Source organism: Syngnathus leptorhynchus, chromosome 2 (genome assembly GCF_054491065.1).
Source record: "Syngnathus leptorhynchus isolate UIUO chromosome 2, UIUO_Slep, whole genome shotgun sequence".
NCBI lineage: Eukaryota > Metazoa > Chordata > Actinopteri > Syngnathiformes > Syngnathidae > Syngnathus > Syngnathus leptorhynchus.
In genome coordinates this window covers 12,059,635-12,086,957 of record NC_141196.1, presented here as the reverse complement: position 1 = coordinate 12,086,957, position 27,323 = coordinate 12,059,635, and the positions used below count along the sequence as shown (strand labels likewise).

General features: G+C 42.0%; 1 protein-coding gene across 4 annotated transcripts; it reads right to left on the bottom strand.

Annotated features, from left to right (window-relative positions):
* Positions 1–379: 379 nt before the first annotated feature.
* rab28 (RAB28, member RAS oncogene family) lies at positions 380–26,353 on the bottom strand. 4 transcript variants are annotated; one of them, XM_085903371.1, is made up of 8 exons: positions 26,012–26,340; positions 22,060–22,156; positions 18,367–18,455; positions 16,799–16,928; positions 4,144–4,247; positions 3,992–4,069; positions 1,045–1,183; positions 380–930 (listed from the first exon to the last, which is right to left on the bottom strand). In XM_085903371.1, exons 1-7 carry the CDS (start codon positions 26,084–26,086, stop codon positions 1,091–1,093), a joined length of 666 nt encoding a protein of 221 aa, XP_085759497.1. In that variant the 5' UTR covers positions 26,087–26,340; the 3' UTR covers positions 380–930; positions 1,045–1,090. The 4 variants fall into 4 exon arrangements, 3 of the variants coding, with proteins under 3 accessions (XP_085759497.1, XP_085759489.1, XP_085759511.1); XR_015063275.1 differs by lacking the exons at positions 380–930; positions 1,045–1,183 and adding exons at positions 2,792–3,588; positions 3,674–3,757 and having other exon boundaries at positions 26,012–26,344; XM_085903363.1 differs by having other exon boundaries at positions 380–1,183.
* Positions 26,354–27,323: the final 970 nt, after the last annotated feature.

The window sequence follows — 27,323 nt, the reverse complement described above, 5'->3', positions numbered from 1 at the left end:
TCAAAGGCACTTAATCCACTGCTGCTTTCAGTGACACTGATGAGGCTAAAAAAAAAAAAAAAAAAGGCCGTGTTGTAGCAAAAGGCTATGCTATTTAGTAATTAATAGAGCTTACAAGAGTTTATAAGGTGTTTGTATCATCTGTCCAGAGTGGATTTAGACAATATTTTAGCTAAGATTTACAGAACAAAGACAAGGTGGATCATTAGCCAGCAGCAGCTTGGCTAGGACTTTATAGGGAGGGTTGTGTTTCAGTCCTTGTACTTAAATTTCAACATCCCTATTAGTTCACTGTTAGCATGGATGAGATGAGAGAAAAACATTGCAAAGAAACTGCTAATAGTTTGTAATTGAAAGTACTTGAAACCATATTCTCGTTTTCAACATAAAACTTTTATTCAAAACACAAACCAGCTAAATGTTCATCAGTTGAAACTGTACATATGCAAGATCTCTTTTTATTTACATTTAATGATTTCTGTTGTCGTCGATGGGTACGGTAGAGCTTTTGACAAGATGACAGGCTTAAATGTCAACATTTACATATAGTGTATAAACTACTAATTACATCACTCTTCACTAACGATACATACATGTAAACGTTTCTTCTAAGGCTTTATCAACACTGTCACCGTTGAATTTGGAGGAAGTGTGTCAAGACAAATCTGTAGAGGAAATACTTTCAATAGCTGAGCATTCTTTAACTAGAATCCGAAAGAAATATATACATACATTAAATTTTTGCTTGATGCTCATTTGTGTAGTGTGGAAAACAAAGCGCTAGTTAATTTAAGCACCACATTCAGAATTGTCTCAAAACTGTAGTGGGACCCTGATGGTTTTCACCTTGTCATTAAACCAAGAATCCACTCTGCTGTTGTGGCGAGGTAGCGACAGATGCCAGAGTTCACTTACTCTTAGTCTCACGCCCTGATCGGCAGATGAATCACAGAATTAAAATGAGAGCGGATAGTTGTTTTTTTTGACACACACAAGTGCAGATGACACAGTTTGAACAAGTCAGCATGAGAGGAAAATACTGACTGAGTGACTGATTGACAAGATGGCATCATGGTGGCTTTGCGTCGACTCACTGCACCGCACACATGGAGCTGCGAGGGTGGTTGACCGTTCGGGCCACCGTATCCTGACTGTAGTTTACGATGTCCGCTTTCACCACACGCTGCAAGAACGCAGAAAAAGAAACATACTCGTAAGTCACGTCATTGTTTGTTCTCATAACTGCACTCCGGGACAACCCACTCAAGGTCGAATTCAATACTTTGCTACAGCTGAGATGAAGAATATTAACAGCTCATAAATATTGGGTCATCAAAGACAGACCATCTTATACAAAAGTAGTATGTAGTAGTAGTAGTACGTAAAATACAAATATTTACACAATGTGACAGCTCTAAAAACATGCTTTGGTTGAAAATGTTTAATATGTCTAATAGGAGGTCATTTTTTATTTTTATGAAATGTTAATCTAAAAAATGCAGGCACTTGATCATATATAGTGCTCAACATAGATGCTTACTATATAGTTAGTAGTTGGTTTAGCACAACACAGCTCATATTGTTGGACTAAATCATATGATTTTGAAAGTCCAAGAACTCTTTGGGGATTTAGTAGGTCCACTACAACAGGGAAACTACATTATCATCTATGAGACTCATCTACTGTATGCTACTGTGGCCACGTACTTCAAACTATTGAACCAAACATATTTTGCTTTGCTGGCGGTTCTCTTGTCTAATCGGGCCTTCATCCTGAGGGTAGTTGACCAGCTCGGCCTTCACGATCCTCTGAGCAGGTACGACACATGCCAGGCAGCAGAAAGATTGAGGGTAATAAAAAAAATGATTGAAATGAGTTAAAAATGAACAGTGATGGCAAGAATGGAGAATGAAGGCAGGTACATTGAGGGCGGGGACAGGAAACAGTGGTGTGAAATAAATAAAAAAATGAAGGATGGAAATATAAAACAGATGACATCACTGTGAAAGGAAAACAGCAGCTATGTCCCATTAGCAGCGTGCAAACATTGTGCCGGCTGATGAATGAGCTGCTGAGGCCCAGCGGTGAAGCCAGTGACGGATCTGAGGGCTCGCTATCTGATCTCAAAGACAGAGGAGCAAGATGGAAGGGGCAGCCGGCCAGATATAATTCTGTCATGGGTCGTGACCCTTGTGTTCAGTTTGCTACAGATGACAGCTGATAATGAGGCTTGACTGGGCCAATTCCTCTACCTCTAAACAAGCACCGAGAGCAGACCTCCCATCCATTCATCCATTCTCTGAACTGCTTTTCAAAAACAACAAATTAAAGTCATTATTATTAAAGAATTATTTTTTAAATAGGAAGCATCACGGACGTTGTGGTATTGGAATTCCTTGGAATTTTTGCAATTTTTTTTCTTTTTCCATTAGTTTTGGAACAATGTAGCAGTTAATCTCAGATGTTCCGAAAGGACTATATACAATCTTCGAAGTTCCACCGTAGTAATTATTTTTGAGATTTGTTGTTGTTGTTGTCATGTTTTCAATAGTGTAAAGTGAATTCAGACATTTGTTCAAAAATACATTAAAAATCTGAAGATAACCGCTAAAAACACAAAGAATTTTGTAGTACTGCATTTTGCAGATATATTCAGGTCAGCATTGCGCATTTGATTGGTTAGTTTTATTCACAGATAAACAAACAAACAGACGAAAAAAACAAATAAATAAATAATCTGGGTTTCACCTTTTTATTTCTTCTGATCTTTTTTTAGTCATGACTCAACGTTCTTCTGTGGATATGAGCAGTGCCATCTCTTTCTTTTGCACATGCAGGCATTTTGGGGCCATATACTATGTTCGCACACCAAACTCATCGAGGTTGCATTAAATATGGTATGTGAACGCTTACACACAAAAATCAGACTGCACGAAAAATCTGAATGTAGCGTTAAGACCTGCGGTGTGCACGTAGCTGTAATTATTCACTAGGCCTATTAGCTTGCAAGCTAGCTTGGTGGTTAGCGGCTCTCATCGTAGCGTGGGAATATAACCCAGCCACTGGAGATTTTCGGATATATTTTGCAGTTCAGATATTTTCTTAAATCATTCAAATTTGGAAGGGTTTTTAGCAACTCCGTCCTGTAAATTTACAAAACATTTATCTTCACTTTACAGGGATTTTATTCCAATGTAGTGTTCCTTAATTAAGGCAACCGCAGTCTATCACTCAGTTCTTCACACAGCCTCTCACTGCGCTAGATAAACATGGATTAAAGTACTTTGTTCTTGTGACAGCAGGGAGGAAGGGCAAAGTAGATAGACGGCTCCATTAGTCAGTAGGCAGCGGTAGTGGCAGTGGTGATGATGGGCTTGAGAATCTGACCAGTGCTCTCCTTACATGCTCTCCTCCTCTCACGGGGCCGTGACCTCCCTGCAGGCCCCAGCTCATCAAGCACTACCCAGTCAGAGTGGCTCCAACCGCTCGTATCGTTGCGAGGGTTAATGTTTCTGGGGGAGGTTACCCTGTAAATCCTACAGCTGCCACATTTGGGCAACCCGGTCACACTGGCAGGCCCTGAGCCTCTTTTAGGCCAACATAGCGTGTTGGGAAGATAAACCAAATAAATCAGCCGGCCAAAGTAACCTGCTCACCCCTGCAAAAGCATACCTTTAACCTCTGACTGCACGCGTTAATGTGGCCAATGTGGGTCTTATTTACAGATGGGCAGCCTCATTGGCAGGTAGAGCATCACTTGCGGCAGACGCAACAAACCAGTGTTTATGCAAGAAAAGGTCATTTACAGCGTGAGGTGAACTCCGCTGACCTAACACACTCCCAGTGACCTCCATTACAAACAGCATAATGTTACATACCGTGACTGACCATTTTTCTTGGGTCAATTAATTAATCCAGGAAGGCGGTGAAAGTAACATCCAAAACGTGTTGGGAGAGATTTTGTTGAAATCTGAAACTTGAATGACTCACCTGGGACTGTTCTATCTCCGCTTTGTTCAGCTTCACACCAAGAATCTCAGCCGCAACCCTCTGGAAACAGAGATACACCTGAAGAGAGAAATATGACATGAAACACTAACCCGGCCAAGTTTGATCAAAATCTGTTGGTGTCTAACGCTCACCGAGTCCCCCGTCTTGGCAGACACGAACTGGCTGATGACGGTGTTCTCTTGGCAAAAGCGTTGGTGTTTGTCGGACTTCACCGTCCTCATGTGCTCCAGGTCAACTGGGGATGAAACACAAGCGTGACACATGAGCAGGCTGGCGCTTCTCACCTCAGGTTAACTATCATGTATATATCAACATCAGCAGCACGGATAAGTGTTTACATAAGCCAGAGACGCAAGGAGCCTGACAACAACACATAACTTGATAGTTACGTTGCTGTCAAACCAGGAGACAGCTACCGCTCGTTTTTATGTTTACAACAGTAAACAGTTAAATTTCTCATGGACTGTAAATAGTGAGGTCATTGGTGAAAAGCAGGAATGATGCCTTCTGATCACAGAGACTCTGTACTCTGTTTCAGAGTGTTAATTTCAGCTCCTCTTGTGACCCTGACCGAGAGAATAAAAGAGGGATGGATGGATGGATGGATGGATGGATGGACGGACGGACGGACGGACGGACGGATGATCAAGCCTGTGTTACTTAGGAGATGAAGAGCCTAGTTTCTTAAATATCCATAGTAGAATAAGTATACTGTATCTTCATCTGTCTCTCGAGCAAGCTATCGACAAAGAATCAGATGGCATCAGGACTACAATAGCAAGGACATAAATCACTCGACGTAATTTCCAAGCGTGTCTTATCTTTTGTGGGTGGATGACCTTCACTGTTGCGCTTTGTTTACATCACTTCTATTTTTGTCCATTGGCAGGTAAAATTGTTGCCATTTGAATCAGTAGCCCAAAACTGGCATTCAAGCCCATTTGGACACATTCCACCCCCAAGTCAAGAACCTTTATTTGACCTTACGCAGACAAACCACAAGCAAAGATAGTCAGGAACAATAAGTGGACAGAGACTCCAGGCTAAAGTCACAGAAAGAGCGCTAATGCAGAAGGAGTTTTGAGGAGACAAGGTGGGCACATCGATCCAAGAAATGGGACTGTCACCTCGCTGCTGATTTACAGAGGCTACAATGACAACGGCTCCTTTTAAACTTTTGTCTTGGCACTCCCTGTGCATCTGACTCCTTCGCAGTGATACCGACTGCTCCAGTTCTCCCTTTTCCTCAGCATGGGGTCGTACTGGGGTCGATGAGGAAGGTCACCCGGGGGTCTCGCTGCTGAAAAGCAATAGCCTCACTCTTTATTTCTGGCTTTGTGCATTAAGGCGGCCACACCCGGTATCTGGTGCATGCACGTCTATGGCACCTGGAGAAGGTCAGGCTACTGTAAGGTGTTGCATTTCTCTCTACCCCCGTTCAAGAGTTTTATTCTTTGTGTGAGGTTGTCAAAGATTTACTGTGTTCTCATGCCCTGGGAGCATGTGTTAGGGTGAACTGCAGCCAGAAAGACAGATATATAGTCTGGGAGAACATAAATACTGCGTTTATTGAGTAATATTAATATCTCAGCAAGTCACATGACCCCTGAAATGCCAGCAGGCAAGCCATAGAAAGAAACCAAACAAATATTTTTTGGGAGGAATAATTTTCCACTAGAAGCAGATTATCATGGTCGTAAGAGACACATAAACACAAACCTTTCAGGGCAAGGGGCAGACCGTCATGTCTCAGGCCGGGAGTAAACACAGCTATCTCTTGGGCGTCAGCAGGTTATTAATTCCCATCATTATCATGCAAAGGTACCTCCATGCTACCAGAGGTAAACACTGCTAATCCTTTGGATCCTGCGCACTTGGGAGAGGTCAGTCGTGCATTAAGTAACATCGACACTGGCTCCAGAGTAGAGATGCACATTAAGTAAAGAATAAATAGTTGGTACGATTTTGAAAGCTGAGAGTGAAAGCAACACATTCATTAATAGTCGAGTGCTTTCGGATTGTACATTGGAAAAAAATAGCCTATTATTAGTCTTTAGTTTCAAACTGCACAGCATCATAAAGAGGTTTTTCTACATTCTAAAAAATTTACTTGAAATGAGAAAATACATTTATCAAGTATGTTACTTAAACTTAACAAAATTATTTCCTGATTGAAGTGGAAATTTGACGTAGCAAGACTTGACAAGTGAACTATGCTTGCCTCATTGATCCCTTGATCACGGGTGTCAAACTCAAGCCCCGGGGGACAGCTCCGGCTCGCCACATTATATGTGGCCTGCAAAGGCAAATCATGTGTCAACTCAATGTTTCTTATTAAAATATCAAAGCTGTTAGTTGTCTTCCTTTTAATAACAGAGACATTGCAATCATTTTTGTCACAATCTCACTTTTTAAATAAATTTGAAAATTATTGAAATTGTTATCATTGGATTATGTATGTGATAGTATGAGGGGCCATTCATTTCTATTTATGTCATTAAGAGCTCCACGAGGGAAACCATAACCACGGTGTCCTCCACAACAAAAATGAGTTCGACAACCCTGCGGCTTAGACCGAGAGATGGTTAAAATGTCTTATCAATCAACTCTTGTTAAAGAACTTTTCGAGTTGTCATTCAAATACAACACTTTAGAGTAACAGCTTGTCATCACTGACATTTTAAAACCAGAGTGCATGTTTTTCCTGACAGTCTTGACATACATTTGAGTTAAATGATAGTTGTAACACAAGCTATTTCAGTTATGTGTTTTTTTTTTCGGTCTGAATACTAAAAGAAGTCTATAGATAACAAAACAAAGAAATATGAGGCAGAGAGCATCATCACATTTGGGAGAAGTAGTGGAACGGCAAAGACAGTTCCTTCGTTTTTGTTGTATACGTCAGATATTTGGGTTTCAAATAACAAGCTCTATATACAGTACAAGAGACATAAGATCAGGAGTTTGGCTTTGATTTCAAAATATTTACAAAGTGATGCGTTAAACAACTTGGGACACAACAACTATTGTTTGAAGCCACTCGCTTTAAGTTCTTTGTGGATTTATAAGACTGTTATTTTCGTCAGTAGAACCAACCCAACTTAAAATGATGATTAAAATGAAAAGTTTATGTACTGCAAATGTTAGTTTTTGCAAACGTGAGGTTTTGATTCCCTTATTTAACTAGATGAAGGGTAAAATACTAACAGACATATCACATCAATGTGATTCAGTGCAATTTTGCACCATTGAAAGTAACCTGATCAGTCAAGATCCATGGAGAGACTGTAAAGATGGGTCCACAAAATTTAGTAGCATGTGGCATCTGTCTAGCTAGTCAGAATACGAGACTAATCCTTGCGTTTTAGTGCTTTGCTCAATTTGTCTTCCAAACGTACCCATCTCTACTTATCAGGTCAAAACAATCTTCCCGCCATGTTCTGGTTTCCTTCTATGTCTGTCAAACTGTACATCAGCTTAACAACCCAGAGGAAGTGACTGCAAACACGACCTTAAACTGTTTAGGCCTCCGAGCGCAGAAGAGATAGTAGAGTGGATCATCACTCGTCAAGAGCGATGGCTCTCCCTTGTTCTGGTCACCGTCAGTGTTTATTTAAAATATCTGCATGCCAATGCGGTGAATTTTGAGTGAGCAGTTGGAGATAAATATTTCAAAGTCAGCTTTATTGTCAATATCTTTACATGCCAAGACACACAAAGAGGTCGAAATTACGTTTCCCACTGTCCCACGGTGACAACACATAAAACACAATACATACAATACACATACAATACATATATGATTGTAATGAATAAATAAGTGCGATGAATAAATAATAAATACAAATAGATAAATAAACAAATAAATAAATACGTTATGCAACCGAGGGTGGAGGAGGGGAGAGAGTTCAGGATCCTAACAGCCTGGGGTATGAAGCTGTTGGTGAGTCTGGATATATGAGGCTTTTACCGTAAGAAGTTGTTATTTAGGTGACGGGTTTGTTAGTGTCGCCTTTGTGGAAGGCAAAACAAATCCTGGCACCATAGTTCCATGAATGAAAATATGGCATTTAGCCACACAACCATGGAAAGGTGATCAACAGAGTAATGAAAACGGTGGTGGCATTACTTAGCCATACAGTTTAATCATTTATTGAAAATAACGCAGTGGAGTCTCAGTCCACGACCATCCCAATTCCTCTTATTCCATTAAAATGAATCGAAATACCATTCATCTGTTCCAGAACCCAAAAGACACCAACGCAAACTTATGTAATACGTTTTTTCAATGAATAAATGGAATGTAAAGGTTTAAATAGTTTTGATTTTATTTTTCAATGCCCACTAACATTGTGCTGCTCCTTCTGGTTCACATGCCTTGCTCAACTGTTTTGAGAAAGATAATTTGATTGTCATTACCTTTGTCTTAGTGTTAGTGTGTGTGAGTGGGAGGGGTGGAAATTAGCAAACAAAAATGCAACCTATGTTAGTCTTGTTGGTCTGTCTAAAGCATTGTACGTAGTGTTAGCATTAAACTAGCGATATTTCAAAAGGCAAAGTGATGTGGTTTGGTCAAAAGTCCCATACGTGAACAAAAGGGATAAGTCAGTTAAAATGCTAAAAAACAAAAAAAGAAATGTAAAACAAACAAAAACATTCTCACAAATTATGTAACAGTGTTATTTTAAACAATAATCCAAAATGTTTTGCAATGCACTTTTTATATTTCTGCACTGACTGCCAAGGCCAAACAATCGGCTAATAGCTGTGGCAATCATCAGTGGGCTTTTTAAAAGCATACTGCGATAACATAGACACCCACTTACTGGTCCTTCAAGTACACTGCTGGGGACCAATTGCAACAAGTTTCCCAGCAATGGACGGCCTGAGAATATGCCTGACATAGCACAGTTAATTGCTGGCATTTTAAACTAAACAGCAGCTAGGCTGAGTCTGCGGGCTGAGCTTGGAATGCGATAGGAATGGTGGGCCGCTTGTTGTCAGGGGGCGCTGAGGGGTCATATCCTATTAAAAGAAAGTTACACGGTTGAGACTAATCAACCCCAAGGGAGAGCCTATCACTTCCAACATTACCTAACAGCAGGCCTTTAAGACCCCTCTGGGTTTTCTTCAGTTTCCCCCTCAGTGACAAAAGTGCAGACTGCATATGGTGACGTGAAGGTTATCAAACAAACTGCGAAAGAAACTGTCTGCACAAAGTAAATCAGCCGTGTGGTGGTTGGATGTGTTCCATGCTGTCTTTCATCGACTACAAGATCTGGCAAGCCTTTTTAGATTAAATGGCAATTAGAAGTGATCTCGTTCACTTGCACCGTGATGAAATACCAATAGCCATTCTGAATAAAATGGGCTCAGGAGACAAATTTGGAAGTTTGTGCTATCGGTTCTGCATTTGTTGTGTTGCATAATACAGCGGAACCTCCAACGTGACACATAAGCCATTCAGTAATGCCAAGTTGTTCTATCTCGAAAACCTGTAGTATATGGGAGCTGTTTTAAATCATGTTTAAAACAAAAGTAAACAAAACTAAACAACTTTTAAAGCTTCAATATTGCTCCACAGAACCTTTACAACTCACAGACTAGGACCAAGACATTGCAACAAGGCTTCAGTGTGGTTGGTGCTCACAAAGCTATATTTCCATCGCTTTGCAGGAGAATCTATAAAGGTAATTGATGTGGCGTTCAATTTTTGCTCACATTTTGTAGTACAAGCTGGCCAATGATACTTTACAACCTACAAAATTCTCTCAAGTGTACAATAAATCATTCGACGATTACGGGACTCGCATTCCGAAAACTACAAAGCGTTATTTTGTCAAGTGTTATGGAGAGACACCGAGCAGTTATTCTCAAGCCAAGTTGTCATTTGGAGGAAAATTAATTTGTAACAGTGACACCGTTGTTTACATTCAGCACTATTTATTTTGCTCAGATGGAAACATTATTATTTTAACGACATCAATTTCATATAGAAGTGCCTGAATTATACTATAACTGTTGCATTCTTTCAGCCAGCGCAGAGGAAAACTCTGTTGCACAGTCAGTGTAGTCCACAACAAGGTTGCAATTCTGCGCTATCAATTAATTCCTTGTCCCCGCGGATCTACGCGAATATAACTGGTGACAGAATAATGAGAAGCAATCAGCAGCATATTAAAGCTTGGGTAATAACATAATCACGACTGGTTCAAGCAAATATAGACAGATGAAGTGCTGTTAGTAGGCTGGTGTTGCGGAAGGTGAGCGAGGCCTGCGCGAGGCTTCTCAGGGGAATCCTGACAGAGACAGAGCGTTCTTTGTGCGGCGGCGCCCCCCGCCCCGGTGGCCTGAAACCGGCCGGGAACGTCAGGGGACTTGCTTTCCACTAGGTCAGAAGTGTTCTGTCGACAGCTCATTGATCACAGCTCATCTTGTCATTCGATCGTTTTTCATGAAAGCCCGTACGGACGCACACGTGCGTGTCACGCACACGTTGCTTTCGCACCTCGCAGTGCAATCACACACTCCTCTATGGTGGCCCAAGCTACAATGTGGTCTCCCTACCGCCTAAGTTGGGGAATGTAAATGTCTGGCAGTAGCTGGAGTGCGTGACCGTCAGAGCTCTAGTAAAACGTGGGTCCAAGGGCCTCGCAGGCTGTGTTAGCGGGCCCTCAGGAGTCATGAAAAGTGAACAAAAGGCCCAGTACTGAGCTGACCGCACAAGACGCTGCCCGGGCTTTCACTGGCAGTGTCCTCCGAGCTCTCCTGCTGCTGTTAAACTAAGTGGACTTTTATGGCTAAGCAGTAATGCGTGTCTCTGTGAGCCCGAAGCACAACTGTGTACTATAATATTTCTGGAGAGCACAGGGGAGCCTTCATCATCGGACACATCCTTCTGAGTCTATTCAGAATTATTAGGTTCACCGGGACTTTTGATGCAATGTACAGCATGTGAAGCATCACCACTACTAATAAGATTGCCTATAATCTGAACCCTGTACTTGGTAAAAACAAAAAAAGTTCTGCTTGGATTTGCTTTCACTGCATTTTGGAACGACATGATTAAAACGATTCAAATTCACGTCGGTTCTGGAAAAATGACACCATCATGTTCCATTGTTACCATTTTGTCTGTTACATTCTTGCTCACACTATTTGTATTTTCAGCATTGACATGGAAACTATGGCTGCTAATACAACACTGAAGCAGAATATTACCACAAGAGTGTGTATGTATGTGTGTGTGTGTGTGTCTGTGTGCGTGTGTGTGTGTGTGTGATGCTACAGGGCAGGAGAACTCAATTTCAGGCGCCCTTCTTATGGCCCAACGACTACCGCCGAAGGTGAAAAACTGCCATGCTCATTTCCTGCCGGTGGTGTTTGAACAGAAAAGAGTAAAAGTGCAGAGTTTTTGAGTAAAAAGAGCCAGTGATTTCAAGGTTCAAAGCGGGTTTTGGAAATCACAGATGAAAAGATGCGTCAACGCAGCCCCGTCCACAAATTCCTCCATATCAATGTTGTGGAGAAGTGAGGAAATAAAGTCGAGCCTGAGAAGGATGAGGGTTCCAGGATGCATTCAGGTCAGGTGGCTAAGCCGTGCTGTGCAACTCAAATGGCCCGTGACTGACCACACAAGACGGTATTGGAAGACTGATCAACAGCTGCATGTGCAACAATATTTGCTTTATGGATGGCTAGAATGAATGAGGACTTTCCATGTTTTAACAGGCACCAGAGTCAAAAGAGATGAGGAGAGGAGTTCTGTGTGTGTGCTTGGTGTATGTGTGTGTGTTGGGACCACAGCATTGAGTTGTCACAATTAAATCATAGTGCTTAGTTCAATTGGACTACAGTTGTTCGAAGGGGTCTTGTAGCGGCGCTCTGTGTGCCACAAATCTGCTTAAACAAACCCTGGCAAGTATTTCTTAATCAGTGCTGGTCACACAGCCCAGCGGAGTGTTACGCCAAGTATCAGTCTCAATGTAAGACAGCTGGACTTCTTCATTCATCCCACTTTAGTCCAGTGGTAACGCGATTCTACATTTTCCATCACTTTGAAAAAAAATGCTCGGCGCTGTCACCGAGACAACACGATACGTCTGTGCTGACCCTTTTAGTGCGAGTAAAAAGTGAAGAGAAAAAGGAAACGCTGGATTTGCCGCAAACGGCAGACATTCCAGGGTTTTATCCATCCGTAAACCATGCCTTAACTAGCTCTATATAGTGTATATACAGCGTCAAAGCTGCGGTTGCGCAACCTACCGTGCGACACAGACACTGCTGACGTGTTCATCCCTTCAATCTGGGGAGGGGTGAGGGCACAAGAGTACTGGGCTTTTGTCCCACCACATGTCTATTGTGGCTAAACCTTTCCCCCGGGGGCAATTAGGACCTTTTAGTTTGTTGTAAGAGGACCTAAGTAGGAGAGGGTTGAGCCAGGAAAAACATTTTTCAGCTAAACCAAAAACAGAAGCGCATTGAGCTCCTCTGCACCCCTGGACTTCTGAGCATCTCTCTATTGAGAAATGTGCAGGCCAACTCTGAACAGACAGGAACTGTAGGAGCTTTACAGGGGCATGAAGGTGATGGGCGGGGCGTGGAAGGGTTCACGGCATTGGCTTCAACTTCACCCGAAGCATCGCAAAATGTACAAACAAATCAAGCACGACAATGTTGGTGGTGAGAACACATTTTGTGTGAAGCTCCGTGTTTTGACTCTTTGACTCTCACATGGCTGGCTGGAGAGAAGTGTGATGGGTAAAGACATGCGGAGCGATCCGCCGCGGCGTGCACAAGGCAAACACGCGTGTGTTGTTTGACACAACAACGACGAGGAGCCAATGAAAAGACATTACTGTGAGTAAGGTTGGCAACGGCAAAAGTCCACACAGAAGAAAGTGAGATAAGTCTAAGTGTGTCATTGAAATAGCATCTGTGCAGGAATGTGATGGTGCAAGATAGGAAAATTGCAAACATAGCAGGGCAAAAGAAACAAGGGCAGGTACGACTTGACTGAGACATAAGGAATTTCCCATGGTGGACCTGAGCGGATCGGCCGTGGAGAAACCCCATGAGTGATGAGGAGAGGTTAAGAGAACTGAACCCATTTAAGTCACCCCAAATAAGGGCTGTGCAAGCCCGTGATGGATGTTCCTGGAGCTCCTGGGGGAGAGAGAGCACCGGCGATGGTTAGGCAGCGAGCAGGGTCCTGCAATCCCTACTTAATAAAAACAAATTGGTTTGATAAATGATGCAGACTGCATGTCTATAGAAGTACTAACATAAGCACAGAGGACATTTATATTGGGTAGCATTTATGATAGCATGTTGCGAGATGTTTTAGAATTGCAGACAGTAAAATCTGCAATGGAATTGAATTGAGTGGAATGGAATCAAATGAAATGCAATGCAATGCTACTTAAACTGACCCAAATTACTGAGATGAATTAGTTCAGGCCGATTTAGGGGTCAGCAAAAAAAATTGCAAAAAGTTATGGCAAATGATTTAAAAAAGTACATTGAGTACTTATGGGCACGGTGCCCTATAAAATCAACATAATAGATATACTAGTCCTCCCAACCTTAGTTTTGGGCCATGCTCTAAAACAATTGACATTGACAAGTGGCCATTATCTGTAATTTTCTAAGAATAGAAAAACATGGATTGAGAACTTCAAATCTCTCTAAAATTCTCCATACAGTCCCCCAAAACATTTGTTTATTGAAGTGCATGACCTATTTTATTTCTCATGGTTAATGTTCCTTTTGCACTATTTAGGTTGACTTTTTAAACTGAAACTGATTTAAAAAGTTTGAAACATCATAGTAATTTTGAACGTACGATCTTATTGGTGGATCTTTTTACTGTAAATGTACCCAGTCTGAGTAAAGATTCCTCTCGAGCAGCAAATGAAAAAAAAGTGTCCGGGAGATACATTAGGAAATAATAGCATTAACATTTTATTCTAATTTGAATGTGGGTTTTTTCAACCACTTTTTTTATCAGCGAATTCACAGAAAATCAGTTTCTCCAGGAACCCATCATCTGATTTCTTCAGCTTCGATTCTGAATTGTTACAAGTGGTGCTGTTCTTTAATACAAGGATATGGGCAACATGTAAGGGCCAGGAGCGTGACGCATGCCGGTGCATCGAAAAGCACACAGCCGGCCGGCCATGCTTCGATGTAGAAGAAAGGGAAGGTTGTTCCCCAGGACTGAAGTGGCACAAGAGGGCAGTCGGGGCAAGGTAAGAACAGGAAGGCTATACCTTCATGGAGAAACCCATCTGCTCCCTAAGCTTGATTACTACAAATTACCCTGTGAGGACAGTATTCCAATTAAAATAGCCATCCAGCCTAACAAAAATATTTATCGTCTATAATGTAGAGGAAATCTCAGGACAAAATTAAGGGCCATTTTAAAAGGAACGGCCTTTATTCCAAATATATTTTCAACTCAGACTTATTTCTGTGCATTCCAATTTTGTGCGAGTGGTTTGAGGCTTAATGCCTGTAAATTGGCAAATTTGGAGGAGTTTGACATACAGTAAAAATACCAGCTCAGTGGCCTAGTAGTAGAGTGTCCGCCCTGAAACTGGGAGGTTGTGAGTTCAAACCCCCGCCAGGTCATACCAAAGATGATAAAAATGGAACCCATTGCCTACCTGCTTGGCACTCAGCATTAAGGATTGGAACTGGGGGGTTATATCACCAAATGATTCCCGAGCGCGACATTGCTGCTGCTCACTGCTCCCCTCTCCCCCAGGGGATGGATTAAAATCACATGGGGATGGGTTAAATGCAGAGGACAAATTTCACCACACCCAGATGTGTGTGTGACGATGATCATTGGGGACTTTGCCTTTAAAAATGCGTCAAATTAATTTTTTCTCACAAATTGCATTGTACCCTTGAGGGTTGTCATTTTTACAAATAATCAACCAAAACTCTCAGAATCTATCCGCTCTCTTGGACAAGTTATTTAATTCAACCTTGGTCAACACATGGCAGTATGCTGCCTCAAGACTGAAAGTCTGTATATTTCTTGGACAATAATGAGTGAAGAGTTAGGTAAGACATGTTTTAATATGCCTGTTTTGTTAAAAATCAATGGCTGCACATTGTGCCTCTAATATATGTTGCTGAAACAGTTAGACGATCTAAACTATTGATTGGTCAACGGTGTTTTTACAGCCCTTGTAGCTCAAATGTCAAAGAATCTTCCAACAATAGGTTGTATCTCAAGGCACTGCTGGAATTATTTCTCTAATGTGATTGGAAAAGGAATGCAATTAAGTATGTATGAAAGCATGTCCAATGTCACTTTACCAACTCGGCGACACGCCAAGGACTTCGAGCCCTTCAATACACCTCACTTGCTGGCAACAACCGCCTGAAAACCGCCCAAACAGAGTCATGAGCGACATAAAGTCGACTAACTGTCGAGTTTCGTATCTTAAAAGGATGCCGCTTTTTTTTTTTCTTTTTCCACCATTGCTGATTATTTGCCTTAAGTTTATCTGAGTGGAAATGTCCCCGGGTGTCAAAACACCCAATCCCCGCGAGCGAGGTCCTAACAGACACAAATATGTCATGTTTGTACAAGCTCCTTGTTATGTCTGCTCATCTATTTCGGTTTGTCGCAAACATGTTGCCCAACTCGCCCGACATCTTGGGAACCGCTGAGAACGACGTCTCAACTCAGAAAGAATGCCACGTAATCACATGTTCATTGTTGTTGCAAACCAAGAATTCAGCTTGGAAAAACCCAAATACGAGCGATGTGTGACGCGTAAAAGCCCCTTAAGAGTACAAGCAAAACGGTGCGCTACATGTGAGAAGCTTTCAAAACGAAGACTTGACTAAGCTTTCACGTCATCTTAAAAATGAAGCCAGGGTAGTGCTGGGGATTCACAAGGTGATTGATGGCTCCTAGTGGAGCAATCTGTGTGGGATTGCAGTTTTCTTTTTTGGTCAGAAAACACACATGGGGGTATTCTAAGCAAGAGAGCCATTAGAAGGGGGCCATGACGGTGGGATGTACGTACTTAAAAATTACAGTCTAAATACAAGCGGCGCCCACCTCTAAAGCCATTTCTTGGAGCTGCAAGAGAAGACAAGAGAATGTGCTCTGTGCAGGAGACTTAAAATGTGACCTGTGGCCCCCATGAGTTAACATTCACGAGCTCCCGGTGTGCAGACACTACTCTGCTATCGGTTTATCATCGTCCAACAAGGTGGACAGTCATGTACACGCTGACACTTCACAATAACACAGCGGTACCCAAGACAACACATCTGTCCAGTGGGATGTCATGATTATTAGCCATTATTCTGGAGACAGCAGCTCAGCCGTCTGGTTAATGTCAACCTTGCCTGATCGACGATTCCAGAACGGGAAGGAGGGTTGGTCAGAGGGGTATCTCAGCGTGAGACAGGGGAGACGCAGATAAGTGCTCTCCTGGAGTCCGATGGGTCCGCAGGACTTAAATCATCGATGTTGACTCCCCAGATTTCATAAACATCAACCCTCCCGTCGCTCAGAATCCAAGCTACCTTCTTATCGACAGACATATCAAGTAAGATCAGTTATCTGGCGCTGCTTCAAATATGTCTGCTATTATCAAAGACTCACTCCCCTACAGACACGTAACATGAAATATGGGACAGGGTGAAGCAAATGAAGGAATCATCCAGTGTACGTAAACTACTGAACATCTTTGCCCACTTGTGTGTTATTCAACAAATGTTTGTATGATTTTGCATGTGTGACATGTTACTCACTTTTGTTTCCAACCAGGGCAACGATAGGCTGGATGTCGGACTCCTCGTTGGCTTTTTTCACAATACTGAACCAATCTTCTAAATTTTCAAAGCTCTGGTAATTGGTGATGTCATACACAAGGAGAACCCCCTACGTTGGAGAGGAACAAAACAGAATACAATCACACACAAGTTTGTAATTGATTTGAAAGAGAGCAGAGATTCTCAGTGTGGTATGATGAGGACCACTAGTGGGATTGCTCTGCCGGTATGCATAAGAATCACTGAATTGTTAATCAGATGTGTCGTAAAAAACTGAAACATAATCAAAAAATAGAGATTAGATAAGAAATACGGGTGTACATTTGGCCATAAGTGTTTTTGCTGAACACTTGGTCCCACTTTGTATTTTAATATCGGGCATCAAACGGTGGTGCTTCAACAGCCAAGTATTCTTCGAAATGATCCAAATAATTTGGGGAGCACTGAAACAGAGGTTACGACATCTGCACATGGAAGCAGTATGTGGGCCAGCAAGGTGAATTTTTCTTTACTGTATGGTGAAGCATGACTGAAGGGGATTGTTCAGCAGACACGCACTGTCACAATCTGCGCGGTCGGTGTCGACAGCTCACGACGCTTGCGATTACCGCCCGTCCTTCCAGACACGACGTGATTGATTACAGGATGCACAGGGCGGAACAATAGGAGGGAAAGTTCTGCGCATTAAACCAGCATGACAACTTGTGATGAGACACAAATGCGTAATTGTTGTAGGGTGTGTGGAGGGCCATTTATCTTTTTACATGTGGTCTTAAAGTAGGCCTCTTCAAATAAGAGACATTCTGCAGGTGACGGAAAGCACTTGACTGCCGCCTCCCTGCTGCCCACTACCCAGTCATAGTTACTGCCACAAATAACAGGGTAGGTACATTTTTAGACCGAGCAACTTGGGAACTATAGCAGTCAACCGCAGGCTGGTTTCAACCGAGTGCGACAGGTTGGTTGAGTACGGTAATTGGTGTAATGCCCATTGTCAAAAATCGAGAAACGAAGCATTTACCGTACCTATCTAACGTCAGCCACATCTGTCATTTTGGCTAAAATATCTGTTAACAAATCTATCGTACTGTTATTCTTCAACGGAACCAAAATCCCTGAAAGATTAGTTGAGAATTGAAACCAATCGACCAGTCCTTGCGGATGTTGCCAATTCCTCCATGGCCCCATCACTTTGACACAAATTGTGAGCTTCTAGCGGCCTGCTGCATTCACCATCAGTTCATATGTCAGCCAATGGCTTGAGTTTATTATCATATGGCTCCAGCCAGGAGGTCTGACGAGACTGTAATAATAAGCGCGAGCGGAGTCACTGACGCGGCTCAAAACTAATCCTTCCTGTTCTTCCTATTAGTGTCCCACCGCAGTGATGAGCGCTTCCCCTATTCCCGAAACCGACTGAGGCCTTCATATTGGGGAAAGACGATGCACACTCTAAACCGTCAAAAAGATGAAGCGATTGTTTGTTAGAGTAACAGTAAAAAAAGTGTTGTCATAAACTTGGGTACAAGCACAGTATGGTGACTTACGTGAGCTCCGTACACATATTTATCCAGCATTTTCCCTCCTAACGTTTGGCCTCCAATGTCCCACACTTGCAGGGTCACGTTCAAATTGCCTACAGGGAGTAAAAGAGAAACATAAAATACATACAGTGGTGTCTTGAGATACGAGTTTAAATTTGTGCCGTGAACACGCTCGTGATGCACTCACCAGTTCCAGGCTTTCTCGCAAAAAAATGAAGTGTATTTTAATGATTCCTCATTAAGACAGCACTCCATAATATTGTACTTTATAAAAACCTACAATAATGACAATGAGACTCTTTAAAAAGTTACCCACATTTTAATAGAATTATCAATTCCGAGGGATTCTGAGAGGTTTGTATTGCTGGCTGGGACTTGGGTTTGGATGAGTGTTAAAAGTTCATTATTGTTAATAGAAATGACAGAAAAAAAATAAACCGGGGGTTGTCATTTATCCAAAGAGCTCTCGTGGCGACGTCCCAGAATTCTTTATCCCGTGGCTTTAAAAGAGCTGTATGCATTGTAGCATGTGTGTCATATTCTGCTGCTGCCAAGTCAGGAAGGTGAAGAGAATTATGTGCTGTTAGGGAAAATAGCAATAATTGAACAGAAAATAGGAGGAAAAGAGGACTCCTGTCCTCATGTCAGTGGAAAGGGAAAGACAGGCTCAATGAGAGAGGGAGAAAGACAGGCAGAAAAAACCCAAACCCAAATAAATATTTTCTTCCTCTGGAAAATGAAAGGGGTGGTCAGAAGAAGGCGGATGAGAGGACCAGACAGCGAAGAGTTTATAGTGGTGTTACGCGGCCAGTGTGACACGGCTGGGCGACTTGCCCCCTTATTTTGAAGGCGAGGAGAGGAAATGTTGAGGTTCACAGTCACTACATCTAGACTATACAGTGTCAATGTAAAGCTACATTGAGAAGGGCGATGAATAACTGCTCTTTGGCGGCGGGGCGCGCCATCCCCGCCCATCCAGCGCCCTCGGACACTCTCTTTATTTGTGTTCCAAAAGGTTCACACTGACTCAACGCCGCTGGCATTTTTCTGCTTATGCCTTGGGAGGAAACATCGCAGACTGACAGATAAACCTCAAATAAGGTTGTGCAAAAATGCACACGGATGAGGAAATCTACACGACGACAATATACGGGCCTGCATAAACACGATAATCATTGTGACTCAGCAATGGAACTTGGGATGCAAATGCGCAGTAAATGTGGATGAAAAAACATTTCTTGTTTAGAATTGTGGCCAAAGGTTAAACCTTCGAACGACAAAACATTTTCACGCAATGATCACTCATTAATTTGTGGTTCAGTTATAGAGGCTTAGTGGCTACATTATTATTATTATTATTTTAAGTTGGTTTACCTCATTCAGAGTACCACATTGCATTGTAACCAAAGGTGTTAATGTGCCTTTTGGTGCAGGAAATCCTTGTTGTGAAATCCAAAGTTCCCATGACTAGCCTTCTTCATCATCTTCTAAAAAGAAGAGGACGTACCTTTCCCAGAAGTACAATGATTTACAGTGTGGGTATTTGTTGTTCATTTCTTAAAAAAAAAAAAAGTCGATCTCAACTTTGTGTAAGTTCTATCGGCAGACATTCTTGACCCACTTTAATAGCACCTTTAGGGCAATATCCGCTTGGTTCTAAATTAAAAGGCACATATGAATCATAGCTGTATCTATTGGTATGTCCTATTTAAGAGAGGCTTTTAAAATTCCAACCTTATTGCCCCACCCTTCACATCTGGTGTTCAACGTATTGTTCTAAAGTCCCCTCACAGGGGAGGCTGTTATGTGCCAGTCGGCCTCGACTCACCTCTCTTTGCCTTGGAAAATGTACATTAAATTTGACAAGCTGGGCCTTCATGGTGAGAGGGCTTAAAGGCTAACCCCTCGACCCCCCCCCCGCCCCACACACGCACACAAACACTGCGGCAAAAGATGGTTACGGCTCCGTGGAGACCCAGACGACCGCTCCAACTAAAGGCCGGGTGATGGTCCTAACGAAGTTCGGGACCACCCAGATCGTCGAGTCATACTCCTCTTCCTCAGCTCATCAACACCCAATTCCCCAGAAAATGGGCCCTTTAACAACTCGAGTGTTGAGCCAGTGTTGTTGCCGCTCCAGTGATACGGATAAATGTGCACGGTGTTGACATGAAGGTGCGCAGTTTAGGCCTCAAAGATTCAGTAAGAAGCGTACAACGGGGGTTGCCGTGGGATTAAGTCGAAGTTCATATTAAGTCCAGCTGAGCCGGGATGGTGCTTACGGTCGGCTCTTTTCGTTCGGGCTCTACCGCAACATTTTTGGGGGTTCAGTTCTCCCGCGTCTCATAAGCCGAAACAGACACACAATCAAAACACAATCCTTCGTCCAACTCGCAAATCAGCATAACCTCTACTTTGCGCACACAACTTTACTTAATGTTGTTTTATTAGTAATAAAAGAATACAGAAACTTTGCAGACTAGTGCCGTTCAGGCCTTGGCAGAGAGTAAAAAGTGACATTTTAGACGCTGACAAAAAAATATATCTCGATTTCACATGGTGGCAAGTCATGCCTAAATGTCTAAATATAGAACAGGTCAAATAAATGTTTTATTTTAAAGATCTAATGAGCCCATAGAGCGCAGTTGTATTCCACAAGCCGGGCATAAACAAATAAGAACACGAATATTTTATATGGCACAGGACAAAGATCGGTTGAACCTGGGGATCCACGATAGGAACATAAAACTGTTCATGTATTTACTCTGCGCCGTGCCCACAGGATTATGAGCCCAGGCTGGCCCGGCCGGGATGCGAGCCGTCCACCGGCCTTGTGGACTGTTTGCTCTGGAGGGAAGAGCCTTCACAGCGAATAAGTCTGAGAAGTGGCAGACGCGCTACAATGAGGCGCCACCAGAAAAGACACATTCAGCTGGGATCGGTTGATGGGAAGAATTAACCCGAACCTCTGGCGAGAAACGCTGGGACACGAAAATACGGAGAGGTCCAAAAAAATGATGGGAAATATAAATATAAAATACAGTGGGACCACTAAGGTCAAACACAATCTGTTCCAAGATGCTGGCCTTCCTCTTGATTTGCTAAAGGAGACACTGTGCAATTCATCCACAAATTAAAACGCTTTTAAGGTGTCTTAATACCACGTCGGTGACACAATTTGGTCAAAACACCACGAGGGTTAAGAATAAAAACGCTTCAGTCTGTTGTCTTGGGAAAATGAACCAGGGCTCAAGGTACAGTTGGATGACCGGAGCTCACAATGTTCTGCTGTTTGAATTTTGAAGAAGAGTGATGCGACCATAAAAGCATCAAATGCATTTTTGCTCGTCATCAAGCAGACAACATCACAAAGTTACATTTTGTCAAAGAAAATGATGGTTATTTGCATTCAATTGTCACGCAAATGTGAAAAGAGGTTAACTACTTTAACTATAAAATAAATCCTCCTCAATTACCTAAAATTTGATAAAACAAAAACAACTTTGCTTAATCTCTAGTTTATATTCTTTCCTTTTAATGTTTTTTTTTTTCATGAAATTGTGTGTTTTTAACATGTTGGCCTATTAAGATGATACGTACTCTAGTCGATACTGAACGTGCGCAAAACGCGTGTGCCAGCTCGGTCCCGGTGTGAGGGAGCGAACACTCCTACATGATTGTTGTTAGGTGTCTCACCTGGAAGGCTTATTCTCTTCAGAAAGAAATCCAGGCCGATGGTTTGTTTGTACTGCTTCCCAAAGGCCTCCTGAGCAAACCTGGTGGCGAGTGAAGTCTGGAACACAGCAGCAAAGAGGGGAGACGCCGCAGTCAGTAGGGAGCAACAACATGTCACTGGAAGACGTTAGGACTTTTTCTTTTTGGCTCGGAGAAACTCCCATTGGCTGTGCAGAACATTAAAACTCATTTATTCTCCTGATACATATCAAAAGTGATTTGGGGGTTTTAAATACTGGAAATGGCACTGCCATTATGAGTCGGTTGCAATGGAAAGCCATGAATCTCCCAAAGTAACATAATGTTCTCATCATTTATTGTATTCATTTTTACTTTACCTTTATTCGACCAGAAAAAAAACCATCGAGATCCGCAGATGTCTTTTTTCAGGGGAGTCCTGGCCAAGGCCCAAGAGGTAATACCACAACCACAAGAAAGTACAAATTTACAATAACAAAACAAACGGTAAGAACCGTAAACAACTAAAAACAACAAAAAAAAGATATCAAAATTGGAAGCAGGGTCGTACCTGGCAATAGTCTGTGAAGCCGTTAAACAACTAAATTAGAAACAACATTTGGTTTCCTCCACCTTCTGCTGTGTGTCTCATTTGTGAACAGATCACATTAACTGAGATCCTCAAATAAACATAGCTTTGAAAATTGACATCTTATTAACGACTACTTTGGTTTCATGTGGACTTGAGATCTACTCAGGGAAGGGGTGGATCTATTCGAGTGGGATACAGGGCTGTGGGCCAACCCCAAATAATGAAAACCCCTTAACTACCCTCTCACCTTTAACAGATGTTGAAGATAACTCCAAAAAAACCAATATGACTATAATACATAATCACTTGGTTGACTGGTTTTAGTGGATTTAATAAAGTCAATATCAAAGTGGCCCTTGCATCCTTTGATGTTTTTGCACGTGGCCCTCATAGGGAAAAAAAATGATCGACACTCCTGACTTGAATAATGCAATTAAATAAAACAAAAAAGTACCAAAATGTTTCAAAATAATTCATACGGTATGTTTACTATATAAAACAATCTATGAATGATCCATTTATTGCACATTTGCATCAAAATCATTGCATATATGCATCAACCAATTATATTATCAATTAACTCAGCCATTAACATGTCTGGATTATTCCATTTGGAAATGTTAACGTAAGTCATGGGGGGGGCGTTGTACTTTTATTCATCTCTGCATTCGAGTTTAGCTATTCCATGAACTATTTAACGAGTGATTCCATGAAATATTTCAAATGTTGGCTAAAACTACCTTTTTTATGTAATCCTCCACACAACCAGTTTTGGGTTCTGAGGACTCCTGACCCTAAAATTGGGAAACCAAGTTTGCATTCCCTTATGATTTCCCTTATAAACCACTAGTCTGATGTAATTCATCATATCAAGTCATTTTCCGCAGTGTATCTGCCATGCGTCCATGAGACAGTGCAACAAAGTATGACGTTCACTTTATTTTTAAATCCTTTTCACAGACTTGTTAAAAAAAGCCAACAATTGAGGGAACGCTGTGCGGATGGAACTGTCAAGTGAGAATGACAAAAACAGGTGTGGGTACCCATATATATATGTGCGCGTGCGTGTGTCATGTCTCCGGACTGCAAACCAAATAATTGCCACAAATGAGGAAATCTCCATCACTGTCACCGTTGCGGGAGGGAGAAAATAGCCCATCTGCGGCTTTGACGCGGCCAACATGAATTCATTTTGATGGATGTGTGGCGGGAAGGAAACAGGAAGCATTGGATGTCTATTAGCTTGCCTCAATGTCAATGCAACATCTGAGCACTCGTGCCGCAACAAATACATTTTCAAGGAATTGAACTGCAACATCGGGGTTGTTTCTAATGCTCGGGCGAGCTTATTTAGTGACATGACCATCAAAATATTAGAAGCAGCGCTCAGTCGGCCGCAGTGCAGTTGTACAACCACAATCGTATTGATCATTCAATACCTCTGTGACGGTGCCAATCAAACTTGAGAATTACTGTTGAATTTTTGAGTGTGATTACACAAGCAGCCAACTTTTCTTTTTACATGTTTTTGGAATGTAGGAAGAATCCGAAGAAAAAGAACGCCACACGGGAACTCCGAAGCATGGATTTGAATCCCCACCCTCGGCACTGTGAGGTGGATGTGTTCCACTGTGCCGCCAACTTAATTCCTCTGGACATTCATTGACCTCCAGATTGTTTCAGTCTCAGCTTGTCGCGGCCTCAAGAGTGACTGAATAATGACAGCAACAAGGAGACTACGGCTCATTTAGGTAGCCCAAACAATCAGCCGCAACACCGGAATAACGAGTTTGGACAGCAAAAATGAATCCCTCATGCTCGTGCTGGCCCGCTCGGACATTTGTCTTGGCGTCCCAGTAGCTTGGCTTTCCTCCTTTAAACGGAGGGCCTTTGTAGTTTTTTTTTTTTCCTAGCGTACAATTGGAAGAGTGAATTTGAACGCTGGCGTAATCCTGACACTCCAGCACAGGGTCACCAGTGATCCCAATGCCGGGAAATAGAGGGGGAGGTTCCACTGAAACAAGAAACTTGGAGAGCAGAGAAAAACAACACAGTCGAGACGCCCATGCAATGAAACTAACTCCTCAATTGTAACTAATCTCAGATTTCTGTAGTCTGTAAATAACACATTGGTAAACTATTTGCAAACTTCTGATTTTACTTTGGAAAACAACAATCAAGTTTTATGCTAATTTTCTGACATGTCAAAGACCTAACGCCTAACTGAATCTGAATTTACATCTGGGTATTTTTTTGCACCACCTATTTGAAATAATGTCCCCGTTTCCAAATAAAGACATCCGATTCACTGCCAAATTAATCTGTTAAAATAAGCGAGACAATCATTTCAATCCGTCTTGAATTTAAGGCTATGCATTACACTACATATGTAAAAAAAATGTAAAACACATGAAATATTTGGCTCTATATTTGATGAGCTTTGAGACATGTGCAACGATGGAGGTTCCACTATAAATGTTTGAACTCCTCATGTTTAACATTGCATTCAAAGCTGGTTTCTTTCTAAAGGGAACAGCAAATATTGAAGAAAAACTTGAGCACTCAGGTGGAAAAATAGACGTTAAGCCCGGCATATTAAGACTCTGACTCCACAGGAGAGTCCTGAAAATTTCAAAAACATCCCGTTCAGATGGACAAGCCTTCCCACATCTCGCTATTTTTCTGAATGGACGATCCGACCGCAGGCTAAAATACCACCGGAGAATGGCATCCAAAATAAACCGATCCAATTGCAATTTGCCGGGCAAATTGACATTAATAAGAGGAGGGAGGTGTGGGGTGGCATTCGAGATGTCAGTCAGCAGTCTTGAATCCAAAAGGTATGGTGTTTTCTGAGCCCAACTCACAAGCAGGTAAGTCAGCCTATCTGCTGGGAACTGACTCCTGTCTGATCGTAACACCACACCTTTCCTGCGCCCTCCCAAAAAAACAAAAACAATGTAAGCGTTTTAGAATGAGAACATTCATTATCTTCCAAAACGCTGGCTATTCGGGTTAATGTACTTTTTTGTTAAAATCTCAACATTCAAACACCTGTATTGAAACATTTTGCAAAATAACAGTCTGTGTGATCGATATAGCCTAAAAAAAATGATATCACTGTATTTGAAGGAAACGATCACGTTTTATTTGTGTTGTCAGCTCATGCGTCGGTTAGCGTCTGTCGCCATGGTGACCCACTGAGGCACTGCAGTCGGGAGCAGAGCCCCGAGGAGCCCGACAGACATCGACAGACATCGGAATCATGGGATTACGTGGAATAATTAACACGCCCGTGGCGTGTGGACAAAATCGATCCAATTATTGTGAAGTGGAGTGAAGTGTGCGTGATGTGACGCTCACCTTCCCACAAGCGCCATCGCCGATTACCACAATTTTTAGCTGACGGTCCTGGCTGTCCTCCTCCGAGTCCGACATGACGCAGCCGTATGCTCGGCCAGTGTCTGCTAGAAAGATCGAGACCCCCCTCAAAGCGCAGAGATACTTCAATACAAGGATTTCAATATAAATTTGCCGACTAATATCACTGACGGATTAGTACGGTGTCGAAGAAACCAGCGGACGCCATTTTGACTGTACCAACTCTGTCGCCATATCGGGCTTAGTCGCTCAAACACTCACACAGGTAAAATATAAAAATAACAAATAGTCCGTTCAAAAAGAAAGAATGAGCACACACTAAAGCTCTCGGACAGACGGTTGCGTCGGTGGCTATCGTCACAACCACGTGGAAATGCTTGAGAAGCGTAATCACAACAACGATCCTTCAGTATGGTTGCGTCCAGTGTGACGCGCTCCTACGTTACTATGGTAACAATACCCGACTTGGAAAGGATAGAAAAGGATGCAAATTTCGGCGTTGTCTCGCGTTTCATATTTTATCATAAATATTGTGGCATATTCTTGGATGTGTATGAGCTTTTTGAGTGTTTTATGGAAAATCCTTCGAAACCCTCGTTTATCGCCATGTTACCTATAAAGAGGTCCAATTTTGTGATTTAGAGAGACCATAAAAACGTGTTAATAATTTTACTCATGACAAGATTTTTCATAAAAACACACTTTAAATGTATTAAACACACTTTCAAACTTATTAAAGCCCACTTTCTAGACTATTCTTAGCCCCTGTTGTTACTCACTTGCTATCAAGAAATAGGAGAGTTTTGTATAAAATCACTTTGAGGAGATGAAAAGACACTTGCTTCACCGTTGTTAAAATGGGATGACAAGTATGCATGCTTCAAGTTATAAGTCATTCGCAGTTGAAGTTTATTGTAAAAAAATGACACATAATACAAAAGAAAATCAATCCTTGTATTTTCAATCAAACCATATCATTTCATTTCATGACATTCCGATGGTTAATGCTGACATATAATGTGAAACGCTATTGGGAGGCTAAAGGAACTTAGCATAGATGTTGTGGCAAGCCTTCACCAAACTTCTAGTATAACACACCTGAAGCAGCAACACATACAAATGCAGCATGCGACAATGCAGGCATAAATTCTCTCGGCTTTGTGCCTCTTGTTGTTCAGTAGAGCTCTATGAACTCCTTAATTTCATGGAGAGAGAGAAACCTTTTTTCCTTTTTATGTTGATGACTGGGAAACAGAGATAAACAATTAATTGAATCCAAATCAAAATCATAATG

Excerpts from the sequence above, each read along its gene's own strand:
- rab28 (XM_085903385.1), bottom strand. The coding sequence starts at position 26,086 with ATGTCGGACTCGGAGGAGGACAGCCAGGACCGTCAGCTAAAAATTGTG. Across the intron at positions 22,157-26,011 it reads GCGATGGCGCTTGTGGGAAG|ACTTCACTCGCCACCAGGTT; the intron begins GTGAGCGTCACA and ends GCTGTGTTCCAG. Across the intron at positions 1,810-3,991 it reads CGGAGATAGAACAGTCCCAG|AGGATCGTGAAGGCCGAGCT; the intron begins GTGAGTCATTCA and ends GTACCTGCTCAG.